The sequence below is a fragment of the Vulpes lagopus genome, chromosome 3 (genome assembly GCF_018345385.1).
Source record: "Vulpes lagopus strain Blue_001 chromosome 3, ASM1834538v1, whole genome shotgun sequence".
Classification (NCBI taxonomy): Eukaryota; Metazoa; Chordata; class Mammalia; order Carnivora; family Canidae; genus Vulpes; species Vulpes lagopus.
The window spans coordinates 146072544-146087475 of NC_054826.1; the positions used below are offsets into that span (position 1 = coordinate 146072544).

The 14932-nt window shown below is 43.5% G+C and overlaps 1 protein-coding gene across 4 annotated transcripts in view; it reads left to right on the forward strand.

Annotated features, from left to right (window-relative positions):
* Positions 1–14932, forward strand: part of TGFBR3 (transforming growth factor beta receptor 3) — a 193994-nt gene that overhangs the window by 69849 nt on the left and 109213 nt on the right. For all 4 annotated transcript variants that reach the window (XM_041750917.1, XM_041750919.1, XM_041750916.1 and 1 more), the window contains exon 3: positions 9826–10010. In XM_041750917.1, the coding sequence (XP_041606851.1) occupies positions 9826–10010 (185 nt within the window). The remainder of the gene's footprint in view (positions 1–9825; positions 10011–14932) is intronic.

A 14932-nucleotide genomic window follows, 5' to 3' on the forward strand; every position in this document is an offset into this window, starting at 1 on the left:
AAGGCGGCACCAGACCGTTGAGCCACCTGGGCTGTCCTGTTTTTTCTTTTAATGAGGCCGTATAAGCATCACATTTTCTCTTTTACCTTGGCGACTAGGAAGCTCAGAACTAGGTGAGGTGCTCAAATGAAATAGTTTCCTTTAAGTTCTTTGATGAAATTTTTTGTCATAGCCACTTTTTAATTGCTTGGAAGCTTACATGGGTTTCTAAGCCCATTTAAAAATTTTTATTACAAGCCCCTCGATTTCCTTTCTAGAAGTATTTGAGTATATAAGTAATAAAGAAGTATATAGGATGATATTTGGGTTGGATCAGGAACTTTTTCTTTTAATTTTTTTTTGAGTATGGTGGACACACAGCAGATCAGGAATTTCTAGAAGTAGAGCCACTAAAACTGGGTACCCTAGTCAGATCTATCTTGGTACATTAATTTTGCATCTTTAGGACCAGAAGTCATGGCAGGACTTGTCTGAAAACTAGGAAGGATTGGAATAGAAGGCCTTTTTACCAACTAGTTTATATAGGCATACCTCGGAGATATTGTAGGTTTGATTCCAGACCACTACAATAAAGCCAATATCACAAGAAAGTGAATCAAATGAATTTTTTGGTTTCCCAGTGCATATGAAAGTTATGTTTACACTTAACTATAGTCCATTAAGTATGGAATAGGATTATGACTAAAAAAACCAGTGTGCATACCTTAATTTTAAAATATTGCTAAAAATGCTAATTATCACCTGAACTTCCATGTGTCATAATCAATGATCACAAATCACCATAATAAATATAATAATGAAAAAAGTTTGAAATGTTGTGAGAACTACCAAAATGTGACACAGAGACAGGAAGAGAGCAAATCCTGTTGGAAAGATGCTGCCAATAGACTTGCTCAACATGGGGTTGCCACAGACCTGCATTTTATAAAAAACAGTACCTATGAAGTGCAATAACACGGAATACAATATAATATAATATGCCTGTAGAGGTTCCTTAGGCCCTGTGGGTGACAGTGAGGGCACTGATGTACGTGGGCCCCAGTTTTCCTGTAAACTCTAATATTCTGTGATTCCTAATGCAAAAGGGAGGTTGGGATACGTTAAAAGTATCTTTTTTTTTTTTTAAAGGACACGTGCTTTAGCTGGAGAGATGGTAATAATCATTATAATTATAGGATAATAAAAACGAGTTAATCTTGAGAACTGTCTTATGGGGCAGATACTATGATTATCCCCATTGTGTAGATGAAATATCAGAGACATAGAGTGGTTAAGTAACTGCTCCAGGTTACAAAGCTAAAGTGTGGTGGCAGGGCAGAGATACAAACCTGGGCTACCAGCTTCATCGTTTGTAGAGAATTAGGGTTTTGGTTGTTTGAGGTATTCATCACCCAACAAGTATTTGTGAGCACCTGCCACCTGTGAGGCACTGTGCCATGCTCTGCGTAGATAGAGGATAAGCACAAGAAACATGCATGATCCTTGCCCTCATGTGGTTTCCAGCTAAGCAGAAGACATAAATACATATGCCCTAATAAATGAATGGCACACAAACATATGCCCAAATAGATTTATAACTAAAAGCTGATATTGGCTATAAAGGAAAAGTGTAATAGGTATATCAGGTTTATGGAGTCTCTCTATTTAGAGCCCTAAAGAGCTCTGGGCCAGGGCTACAAGCTGGGCACAACCATCCTGTTCCCTGGCTGTATCTAGCAGTTTTCTCAATGGTGCTGCTTGATTGACCTGTAACTGCTGTAGTCTCTGCAAACACCAGCTCCTTATATTCTCCTGAACCTTTTAGCTTCACTGTGAAAGGAACAGCAGCACACTGGTTGTTCTTAGATTTTTTACAAACTGTCAGCTCTGTTTCCTTCTTAACAGAAACACTTGAGTAGCGAGCCAGTGTCCCCCTTATTCCTAGCTTCCTAGATCTTGTCAGAATAGGAACAGGTGTACCATTTTCTAGATTGAAAGTAAACAACAAGAAAGTCAGCCAAGATGATGCCAGATTACTCTCTGGATTTGGGTAATTCCCTGGAGGCAGAAACATGGACTTTTCTCACCTTTGGGATTTGTACTTCCAGAATTTGCTCAGAGAACAGGAATTTTTACTCTAATACTGCACATAGTTTTATTTTAAATCTTGCTGCTGCAGTTCTTCAAAATAATTTTTTGGGGAGTATTGGCTAGGGAGTAGTATAAGAACGTCTTATCTTAGATATTTTATTAATCACTCTAAAAACTCATAAAGAAAACATTTTTCAATGGAGAAAATATTTTCATTCATTTATTTCTTCTCCCCTCAGGGGACTTAGTGTCTCTGATAGAACTTGAAATTTGTAAAGCATTGGCATGTATAGTGTCTCCAGATCTATGAACCTCTCATAAAGTAAGAGAAAGAAGATTATGGGAAGCTTAAGGACAAGGTTAAGCAACAAGTAAGTGGCAGATCTGGATGTAAAATGGCACCTCTCATGTTTCCTGGTCTAGTGCTCCTCCTGTAACCACTGTCTCTAATACAGGGGCTTTTCTCTTGCTGTGTCTAGTGGTGACTTCTAAGAACATACTTCTTCTGCTACCTGTTCTCTTCAGATTATAAAAAAACATGAAAAAAACCCCACTTCCTCATAGAGCCGCATGAGTCCCCTCTGATACTCTTGGTTGTATGGTATCTTGTTTAGATGGAAGAGTAAGTGCCATTATAACGTGGCACTTCTCAACAGTTTGAGAACCTAAATTCTTAAAGATGCTTTTTCCATTGTTCCTTTTTGAACTTTTTAAAAACACAACTTGAACACAGGAAATTCTTCAGTATGGTTGCACCATGATTTGAACACAACAATATACAAATATGCATTGGCTTTTGGCCCAACAAGTTGGCAGTTGACTTCTTGGAAGAGGGTTAGTTTGTCAAGAGGAAGGTCTGGATTTAGATATTCACTTGGAGGATGAAACTATGATAAGACATGCCTAAGGAGTCGTACTGTAGAAAAATATGGCTTTTTCTTTCTGCCTGAGACATACGCATTACGGGTTTTAGAATGCTAGAAACTCTTCTGCTTGTCTTTTTCCTACCAAGGATAAGCTTTAGCCTTAAGTTTTATTGTTGAAAAACCTAGGTGGGACTTTGGTAGAAGGGCCTCCTTTGGATTTTTTTTTTTTTTTCCTCTTTTGGATTTTAATGGTGGTGCATTCCACAGTTCCATCCCCAAAGGGCTGTAGCTCCAACCAGTTGTAATTTGAGATGGTATAAACACCAGCATATGTTGTGTACGCTGCAGGCACTCTTGAGCTCTGGCTTTCCAGGTGTTTTTTCCTGGAGCTTTGTTTTTGCATCATATCCTGGCGTTTGTCGCATTCCCTTGCTTGCAGCTCACTGGGAGCCCGGCTGTACTGGTGGCTGAGGAATCATCATGGGTGCCCTTTCCTACAGCTTCTCACGTCCCATGGGGGTAGAAGGAATTTTCAGCTCAGGGGCAGAATAGATCCTGCAGTGCCCAGGCACACAATCTGTGGGAGTTTGTCCCTCTTCACAGCTGACAACATTGCAGAATTCCCGGTGGGACAATAACAGAAACCCTTATTAGCCAATGGTGATGTTGGAATAAAATCTCCCCACTGCAATGTCTTGGTCCCAGGCTATAATGTTACCCTGCGATTCCCTCTACATCTTTACCCCTTTTATTGCAGCTGAACACACGCTCCTCATTAGTACCTTGGGTGATATGGGGAATCTGTGTGCTGGAAATTATGTGCAATAGGTACCAGATGTTTGTGTCAACTTGGTATGCACTGGTATTTAAAATGCTTAAGGATCCCATTTATTAAATGTGAAAATTACTTATTGTACCTTCCCCCAAACAATAACTCCCCTACGTCCAGGATTTTACTCCTTGCGTGAGGTGTGATATTAATTTCTTTGGGGACAGATTACATTTAAAGTGTGTGCAGCAAATGCATCTGTTCCCAGATGCTTCGTCTGCATTCTCTCAAGCCTGAGTGCTGGCCTGCAGCCAGTGTGGACGTGGGGGTTCTGAAACAGAGATCGGAATGCTGTGTTGTAGCTAAAGGACGTAATGAAAGGGTGAGTCCATTTGCATTTTTTTCCCCTTTAAGTGGAACTGGGAATTTAGACATTGATGTGATAGCCAGATCATAGGAACATTTCCCATGTGTGCAGATAAGCAAACATTAGTGGAAAAGAGGAAGACGACATTTGGTAAAATGAGAAATGAGCTTGTGCTTTCTCATTGAGTTTATGAAGTCTTTTAAATTGACCAAAAGGTTGTGAGTGTGAGCCAAGCAGCTTATTTTCTCAAACATGAGTTAATGTGTATGTCTGACCAGTAAGTCTGTTTGTTCATGAAGCCCTGAGGTGAAGGACAGGAAAATGCTGGGTGGAAGCAGGCGGCGACTTATCACGGGAAGAGCTTAGACCCGGAGTCTGAGAGCCCAGGTTCGAATTCCACCCTGCGCCCTCCCGGTGGTGACCTTTGGCAAGTTACTCAGCCTCTAAGGAGTCCCAGGTTCCACTACTCTAAAATGGGGATTTTAACACTGTCTTTACAGCGGTGTTATGGGGATTAGAAACAACACGTGCGCAGTGTGTGGCCCAGAGAAGGTGCATGATAACTGTACTCCGGAAGAATTAAACCCTGGCTTCTCACAGGAGGTGGAGGCCCAGGGTGTCACCATATGCACCACAGTGTTGCCTCAGGTGGCCCCGCTTTGTGAAAGAGGCCCCTCGGTCTGGGCCACCTGGTGAGTTTCTCACCACGGGGTTTACTTGAATCTGTGCTGCCTTCAGGTCAGAAAATGTTTTTACTTGGTAGATATAGTATCTTGGGGGCAAATAGGGGCCATGGGTCTGTCCTGGTGGCTGAGGAGGGTATCCTGAGAAGGAAAAATAGAGTCTGACTTCAGGGTAGGAAAGAGGGCACGTCAAACAAAACACAACACCCAGCAGGATTTGGGGGAGATCAAATTGCTTGTGTAGCCAGCAGAGAAGGATCAACTCAGCTCACGCTTTCAGACCAAGGGAAAATTAGACTTCTTGGGAATGACCCCCAAAGAATCCTGGATGGGACACGTACTAGATGCTTAGAATACACAGAAATATCCAGATGGGGAGGCAACAGTGAGAAATGCCTCTGGAGGTGAACCTGTACGTGCCTGTCAGGAAGCACTTTATCAAAATATGAGCCCAGCTCTGTGGCTGCAACATTTTACTTATAGTGGAAATAATATCTGTTCTATCCACGTTACAGAGTTTCTGTGAGGCTTCAGGTAAAGTAACTGTAAAAATGCCACCCCCCCCCCTTTTTGGGTAAAATGTCTTAATTGTAAAGAACTGTGCAAGGTGAACAAGAGGGCGTGTTTATAGCACTGTTGCCTTCAGCCAGCCGTTTCTTACTGTATCGTTTGTGCCTTGGCTGATCCTTACTGTGGTAAAGTAGCTTTTGCTGTGCTGATTAGCATCCTCACAGAGCACGCTGCTCACTTGCCTCTTGACTGTGGGTAAGGGATTGCTCAGGGAAGGAAGGGCTGTGGGTTTCCAGTGGTGGCCACAAGAGAAACTCCCAGCCTTCTGAGGCTGTCAGTGAGAGCCTACACGAGCAGCTCCAGAGCTTGCAGGTCACCACAGAAGTGAGCAGATGAGTCAGACAGGGTTTCGGCACATGTTTTCCTGGTTTCCAAGCCTTTGTGGCTCTGAGGCACTGCACGTGGGCCTCGTGGTGGCTGCCTTGGTGTAGTAGCTTAGGCTTGTGTGGTGTAGAGCCTGGGGGTGGGTCACACGTCCCAAGGTGGAAGCTTTTCTCCCTGGATGTGGCTCTGGCATTGTGTGAGCAGCCTGCAGTGGAAGCCACTCTGAGACCATCTCACAGAGGCATGCTGTGGCTTCAGGAGAGGGTCAGGAAGGCCGGGGCCTGACCCAGAGGTGGCAGGAGGCTGGGGGCTTGCTGATGGCGAGGGAAGTGTTGTGTCACCTGGGGAGAAGGGCCTTATCAGAGTGTTTGGAAGGAGAGGACAAAAACAAATTTGTGGTTCCTCCCTGCTGTGACATTTGAGGGTGGGGAAGCCGCAGCTGGGACTTGATTCTTAGCAACCAAAAATGCTACCTCCCTCATCTCATGATTGATTCCTCCCCACCCCCAATACAGTATTGAAGTTTTGGCTACTGGGTAAAGAGTGAAAGGAAGAACTCTAGGGTAGAGCCTTTTATTTATATGAAATCCTGTGATTTTGGAGCATCTTGTGGTTCTTTCCTTTTCTATCCCTTCCCCTTCCCCTTTAAGTGCCTTGAACTTATTTTCCTTTTCTTAAAAAAAAGGAGCACTACCACTTTTTTTTGATGGTGTTCAAGGTTGTATAGATCTAGCACTGCCCAGCCTATAGTGAGCATTTAATAAATAGGAGCAAATTATTTTATTTTTTACTACACCAGACTGTGTGTTGAATTGTTGAAGGTACCATTCCTTACTTATCCTTGGAGGCTAAGGGTGGATAACTCCTAATTTCTTTTCTTTCTTGCTGTTTTTGGCTTTAAGGATAGCTTAATCCTATTTTGTAGCTTTTTTTTTTTTAATTTGGAGGCAAAAAAATACACTAAGGAACCTCAAAAACTACTGCTTTGGTGTGCCTGATGGTCAGAGACACTCTCAGAGACACTCTATAGGGAGTGTGTTTAAACACTGACCCCAGTGGGTCTCTGTAAAGTGCAGTTATCCAATCACTTGATCAGAGTGTGGCCTGTGCATTGCTTTCTTTTTTCTTTGACCTCGGGCTGACTTGTAAAGCACACGGCTGGAACGGGTGCCCATTAAGTGGGATTTGCTCTGCCCTGAACTGTGGGCAGGACAGAAACCATAGATTCTAAGGTCAGGATTGCTAGTCCCCAGTACTGGGGGTGTCCCCTCTCTGATACCCTCCCTCTTTGGGAAAGACCTTTTCCTTTGACTTGTTGCTAGTGAGTTTTTGCTCCAGCCCCTGTGCGGAGATAAGCAGTGTGGTGATTTAAGGAAGATCCTGATGGGTGATGGTGGCATTGCCAGGAGGGCAAGTCAGGCAGATGGCAGATGTGTTTTGAGCGGAACTGTGAACCACAGGCCAGTCACAGCTTTGCACATGCATATAAAAATGGAGCTGAAAGGTTGTTTTTTTTTTTTTCTTAATTTTTTTTTGGTGTAATCTCTGCACCCAATGTGGGGCTCAAACTCCTGACCCTATGGATGCTGGGATGGCGCAGTCAGTTAACTCTGCCTTGGGCTCAGAACATGATCCCAGGGTCCTGGGAGTTAGCCCTGCATCCGGCTCTCTGCTCAGCAGGGAATCTGCTTTTTCCTCTCTCTCTGCCTCTCCCCCCACTCGTCCTCTCTCTTGTGCACGTGCTCTCTCTCTCTCAAATAAATAAAAATCTTAAAAAAAATTCATGACTCCAAGATCAAGAATTGGATGCTCTGCTGAGACTGAGCCAGCCAGGTGCCCCTTCTTAAGTTTTTGTTTAAATTCCAGTGAGTTAACATGCAGTGTAATATTAGTTTCAGGGGTGCAGCATGGTGATTTAACACTTCCCATACATCAGCCGTGCTCATCAGGACAAGTGCACGCCTTAATCTCCATCACCTTTTAACCCACCCCCTATCTTGAAAAGCATTTTTATTTGTGCTTAATTTGTGATAATGGCAGATTCATGGTAAGAGGCTGTGAAACCAAGTCCCCAGAGTTCAGTGTGTCCCCAGAGTTGAGTAGGAGGAGGAGACTCTGGAGCTCTGGGGCATGAAATACACTGGACAGCCCACTGCTGTTGGTGAGGGTGGGAGGGGAAACAGTAGGGGGAGCACCTGCTCATACTGTTGGCCCTACATGGGGACTTCAGGGAATCATTTGTCCAGTACCTCCCTCTTTTGCCACCGTGACATCTTCCTTCACCACCTCTGTTTCTCAGCAGCTGGGAACAGTACAGCAGCACAGAGAGTAGCAGTGATTATTTGAGAAGGTGCATACTTCATTTCGGACCAGATAACTATTATCAGCCTAGATAATTTCTGTGAGTTCTGAAATAGACTTGGCACATCAGGCAGCCGGGTATCTGCTTTTGGTATAGCCGTGGGGGTGCAAGATTGCCTGGTTCTGACCTGCATTGGCATTTTACACCGAGGCTGTAATCCTGGAGAGTACTTTTAATATGTAGAAGTCAGAAGAACTAATTTGAGTGTTTTCAGGTCTTTTTTGTATTCCACTTGGAAAGGTGTGGTTTAGTGGATGCTGTATGTTCAAGTCCCAGTCTCCCCAGGTATTAAATGGAGACAACACCAAATTTGTAGAGGTGTATCACTGGTTCCTCCTCCTCCTTGGATGTTCCTATCCAGCCAGTGTGTGGTGAGGCCCAAGTGGGGTTGTACCTCACATCATCACAGCAATCTCTTTCCCATATTAGCTCCCTACAGCAAAATCCAAGTCCCCAGAATGGTGTTCTAATCACCAGTCAGGGAGGGAGCAGTTTTTTTTTTTTTTTAAAGCCTGATGATTCATTTCACAAATATTTTTTGAGCATCTCTGACGTGCCGGGTGCTGTGATGGGTGCTGAGGTTACAAAGATGAGTAACCCACAGTCCAGGAGGTCACACTGGCATAGAAACTGCCAAGATGGGCAGAGAAAGCATGTGAGGACGGAGGAAGAGTACCTCTCTCAGTTTGGGGTGTTTGTTGTGGGGCAGAGTTAAGAATGGAAGAGGGATTTGGGTAAAGGAAACAAATTTAAATAAAGATGTGGTGTTAAGAACATATTATGGTATATTTGGAGCACTTGAAGCCAGTTGGGGTTGCTGGAGTGGGATGGGGTGAGGCTGGAGAGAGAGGAAGGGACTGGTCAGGAAAGGCCTTGTGCACCTGCTTAAGAAACTTGGGCTTTATTCACAGGCCAGGAGTCCTTAAGGGACAGGAGATGCTGGCAGTGATGGGAGGGACTGGTGTTTGTATCAGAAATAACCATCCCTTGAGCACCTTGGGTGAGGTGGATGGTGCTCTCAATGGGAGGTGGCTTGAAGAGCTGAACCCTAGAGTCTCCTTTTAGGAAGATCTGCAGTTGTCTAGAGACAGGCGATGAGGACCACAGGAGGTAGAGATGGGCAGGAATAGATGTCAGAATTCAAGTTCTGATTATTAGGGAATGGGGGGGAGAGCGAGGAAGCAGGAGCCAAGTGTGACCAGGGTTCTACTTTTTCCATTTGGGGCTCTACTCATACACTTCTCCCTTTCTGGGAGGATTTTTTTTCTGACCTCTGGCCCAAACTTTGCTGTACAACTCTGGCCCCAATTGCCCTTGCTAGTTATAGCTTGCTCTGTATCATTCTTAAGTTTGTTCTGCTCTTTCTAAGAAGAGGGCAGTGCTTAAAAGTTAAGGGACAGTAGCTTATACTTTTTGGGTGCAATTTTAGTTGTTTAATATTTATGCATACTATTATTGGGCTTTCGGCAATTTATTCCATTTACTTCTGGCTTTCTTCTAGGAGACGGAGAAGGAATTGAACACAGATGTCAAATGGGAGGTTTCCTCCATCCAGAGGAATACATTCGTGACTTGTGTGTCTAAAAGGGTATTTAAATAATCAAATACATGTCAAAATCATCTAAAAGGAATTTAGAGAGTGGGGTTTTAGAATAGGCTAACACGCTTCTTTGCCATTTAGTTCTGAAGACAACTTACCTGGAAAGATTCCTCTGGTGGATTGGCAGTGGCTTGAACATCTAGAATAAGTAATTTAATTGTAGCGCAATTAATCGCTATTTCTGAGGGGTTTGTGTTTGTGATTCCCTCTGCAGGTCCAGAGCCCAGTACCCAGTGTGAATTGTCGCCTGTCAATGCCTCTCATCCAGTCCAGGCGTTAATGGAGAGCTTCACTGTCTTGTCGGGGTGTGCCAGCAGAGGCACAACAGGGCTGCCACAGGAAGTGCACGTCCTGAACCTCCGTGCTGCTGACCCAGGGCTTGGCCAGCCCCAGAGAGAGGTAGGCGCAGGTGCCAGCTTTCTACTCCTTGTTCCTCTCAGCTTGTAAAAACACTTCTCTGAAGAGAGTCCTTTTTTCCCATTCTGGGTTTAACAAGGATGCTCATATATGAATATAAGTGGGGATGCAGTATACACCTAAGAGAAGGATTTCAAATAACAGATTGCTCTCTGGACTGGGCAACTTAGGACTCTTTCTAGAGAGATTTTTCAGCTTTGCAACTTTCCTGGCTTCCCGTATTGGAAAGAATGTTCTTAAGAATTTCATCTTTTAAACATGACTGAAAACACAAAATAAGGTGCCTTTTTCTGTAATTGTAAAATGTCTTTTCTCATCTTCTTCTGTCTTTTTCCTTTTCTTTGCTTCATCTTATGAACCTGTAGCTCCTGCAGGATGGATCTTTGGAAATAGGAACATTTGAGTAAAGATGTCAGAGCTTTGTACAGACATGAAAAGCCCTGGCGGTTAGCTCCTATGCCACCTAGGCAGCTTCTCAAAGATAGCGATGGTCTAGGTGGTGGTGATGGTGATGAGCCAAGCTCAGAGTGACTTGGTATTTCACCCGTCCTCAGCACTATTTGAAGCACTCATAGGCTGACCCCTGAAGTCCTGTTTGTCTTCTCATTTTACGGGTGCGGAAGTAACTCACTCGCACAGAGTTGTCACCTTAAGAGAAAAATGGCCTCCTCTTTCCTGTGGCTCAGAAATGACCTAGATTGTGGGTCATGGTCATCATACTTCTTTTAAGATAGCATGCAATTGTAGTTCTTTCTGTTTTTAAGCTTCTGTGTGTCAGAAGTGTTTGATCAATCAAGTATTATCTCCCCAGGGAGAGAGAAACCACAATAAATCCCGATCACAGTGAAGGGTAGGAAAACTAATGCAGAATGGAATTTATCTTTGAGTTTTCTTCTGGTCAAGGAAGTTAATTTCCAGAACTATTTGTTTATGGGCTTCAACCGCTTTGCCTTTTGGGGGTGGGGGTAGGAATAGGAGAGGTGAGGTGTCCAGAAGAAAAAGCAAACTGATTTTAATCTCATGCAAGTGTGCAGAGTTGGCTCATTTCAAAGACAAATCATCTAACCTTTTCAGCTACATTGGAAATTATTGTTAATACTCTTGGTTGCTTGCCGTGGTTGCTGCAACGCCTCTTTCAGGGCAGATTTCTTATCCTGGTAATGTGTCTTTAATTCTTAACTTATGGGGGAGACTTTGTGGTGGGAGGGAAAAGAGGAGGAGGAAATGCAGTTCCTATGAAGCCTTGCTGACTCCAGCAATTCTTTAGCAGCAATAATTACTCATTTTATATGTGCTGTCTCAGAGGAACTAAGAAAGAAATGCTCAAACTATTACAGAAGCAGCAACAGCAAAGATTCTAGATGTTAAATTGTGCGTTGCTGTTGTTGACTGTGAAAATCGATTCAAATAAGACGATTGAAGCAAGAGAAAAGTACCTCTAGGAATGACCGCAGAGTTAGGTTCAAATGTTCATGGTGGTACTGAGGATACATGCAACTAGCTGGCACCTGGGGACATAGTGTGCTCACCGAGGGAGTAAAGAGATGGGGCCTAGAGGGGATAGTCTCTAAAATTTGCTTAAAAATCTAAACATTCTTCTTCTTTCACTTAGCATCATATCTTCAGTGTTCCTCCCCACAGCAGCACGTGCCAATACTTCATTCCTTTTTATTGCTGAGCAACATTTCATTGTGTGGACAGACCACACTTTATTCATTCCTCAGTAGATGGACATTCAGGTTGTTTCCACATTTTAACTAATATGAACAACACTGCCATGAATGTTCATGGGCAAGTTTTTGTGTGGACATAGGTTATCATTTCTCTTGTTTACATACTTAGAGAAGTGGAGTTGCTGGGTCACATAGTTCAAATGTCTTTAAAAATTGCATGAAAAAAAATTGTCTGCATGGCTGCATAATCATATGTGAAGAAGGTGAGAGATTTAATATTTCTCCACCCCCATTTTACCATCCGTCAACATTCTCTCTTTAATTTTCTCATGGCCCAACTGCTTGTGTTGTCCTCTATACTCTCTATACATAAAACACTAATTATTCTGATTAATACAGCTTACCTTGGCTGTATTCACTTAAAAAAAAAACAAAATCAGAACAACAAGATTGCCTCTCCCTCCAACCTAAAGTCCCCCAACTCTCTTGTTCTCAGTAGATAACTTGGTTTTTATAGATTTGCTATTATGTGGTCTGTGCTAAAAACCAGCTAATCAGTTTGGGGAGTGATGTTGGGAGGACCAGAGGTAGCCTTTATGTATGTCTCTACTAAACATTAAAGGAGAATATTTTTCAAAATGAAATGAGGTCATTGTTTATAAATTAGCAAAAATAATGCCATATTGGCTCCCAAGTATAATTGACTCTGATGACCCAAGGTAGTTTTTCACCATGTCCTTCTTCGGTGGGAGGGAATTACTAAGTCAACCCTCTTTCCCCTAGCTCGTTTATTGGTGCAGGATCAGCAGTAAGATCTATTATAAATCAACTCTTCTCCAACATTTTACTCAATTCCTGCCTCCCAGGAGTCTTAAGGTTCTTCAGCTGAGGAGAGGCTGTTGCTTTTCCTGTGTGGAGGGGGTGACAGATCCACACCTGGAAGTAATAACCACAGCAGGTTGACAAGATTTGGGGAAACAGTTGCGCTTAAGTTAGATAAACAATTTTATAGGCCAGCAGAGAATTTGGATCCGAAACTCGCTTGCTCCAGTAATGTACACAAAGCCTTCTGTAGGAAGGCGCTGTTTTACCATTGGCCTCCCTGCTGGGTTCCCCTCAGGACAGCGCAGAAACCTATAATTGTATTTTTCATCTGAGACCACACCTCTCATTTGTAATCATTGGTTTTGGAAACAACAGGCCTGGAAGTGAACAGGAAACTTGAAAAAGACTCTCTGGCGACAGAGAAGGGCAGAAAACAGTAAACAGCCCTGAGAGATCAGTTTTGTGTTTTAGAAATAAGCGGGCACCGGTGTCATCATTTTCATCCTGTAAAAACCAGCTCCTCTTGCTCTTTGACTTCAAAGTGAAATGCAACACCCCCCCACCCCTGCCCCCACCCGAGCTTGGGCCTTCAGTGTGTTTCCTGATTCCTGAGAGGGGTTACAGCACCACCAGAGCTTGTTTACAGTAACATACTTTCATTAGTTGCTGGAATGGCAACAATTTTGTTTCCTATCATCTAATTTTTATTGTGACCTGCTTTTATGTGGTGATATGTCTTTTCTATTTCCGACTTATCTAATTGCCTGTTTACTATGAAAAGCTGCTGAGGGTAAGCCCCTTGTTAGCATTACCTGTGTGTATAAAAGATATAGTATTTAAATTTATGTATTTGTCTTGACATTAAAGCAGCAACTGTTAATGTGTGTGTGCCGGTAACTGGCTGTATGATGGAAAGATCTGGAACGCTCCATTGTCATGGGAAAGGGACCAGGTTTAATAACTTTATCCTTCAGAAAGTTCAGAACCCTTCATACTTTCATGTATTGGCTTATTCTCTGCCTCATTCTAAAGAAAGGATTTGGGATGGGCTTACAATAGACACCTCAACAGTATAAGCAGAAAACACAGAATGAAGACAAAGAAAAAAGAAAAGCATAGTTGTTAAGCTGTATGGGTTAATGTGGTTGGTACGACTGAGTATGAAATTTGGATCCACGCTTCTTGGCAGGCAGGGCCAAATGGGATGTGTGGTTAATCACACATGTGGCTCCAAGTCACTTTTACTTTGTACTTTCTTGAGGACCGTAGCATAAAGTTGTTCCTTTCCTGCTTCTTTTGTGGCAGGAAACACCACAGTTGGGAGAGAGAAGAGAGTTAACACATCTATCTGAAATGCAAACTGTTCTACTTGCCTTGCCTCTTTAACAGTTCTGGTACCCACCAAGTTATAGCAACAGCAGGGGTGGTGGTGGTGAAGCGCCTGCTGGGGCTTGGCCACCCTGCTGGCACTAGTATTATCTCTGCCAGTCCTCACTGTCAGCCAGGAAAGGAGCAAGGATTAGAAGGTGGTGGACGCTGGGTCTTTGGACTCTGCAGTACAAGCTGTCCCCACACTTCCAGTCTACTTCCCTTCTACCTTTAGCTCTTGCCTTGTTCTGGGCTATGAAACCTGCTAACCACTTTTGTTTGGCTTCACCTGTTGGGTGAGCCAACTGATCTCTTAGGGTTTGGGTTTCCTGCATAGGCTTGTGACAGCTCATTCCAGTGCTCCCAGTCCCTTTTCATTCCTTCCCTGGTGGCGTTGGGGTCAGTATTAAGGTGGGTGTCTTGTTGTCTTTTTTCCTTTCTCGTTTAGAAGATTATCACATCAAGTGTTAGTGATTGTAAAACACAGGGAGCTAAGGAGCCCTTGCACTCTCCCGTGGCTGTTAATGGCCACAGTAAATGCCACCTCCCACCTGTCTTTCATAGTTGATGATTGCCTCCCCCTCCCCATAAGGCCTTTAGCTGCCTTCACAAAAGGAACCCACCTGTTCTGCTTGCAGTCCATGACTTGTAACCAAACTTGTTGGAACCATGAGATGAGAATGAACACATTAAAGGACTCTTCCTCATAAGAATGAAATACTAGAGCTTTTTTTAAAAAAAATATTTTATTTATTCATGAGAGACACAGAGAGAGAGGCAGAGACACAGGCAGAGGGAGAAGCAGGCTCCATGCAGGCAGGGAGCCCGATGTGGGACTTGATCCCGGGACTCCAGGATCACACCCTGGACCAAAGGCAGGCACTAAACCACTGAGCCACCCAGGGATCCCCATACTAGAGCTTTAATGTGTGGGCTTTTGACGTCTGATTTGGCATCTTTTTTTGTTTATTCTGAGGTGTCTGGAAGTTCAGGGCTAAAACATTTTGGAGATTGCTATGGACCTGCCTACTTACCTAT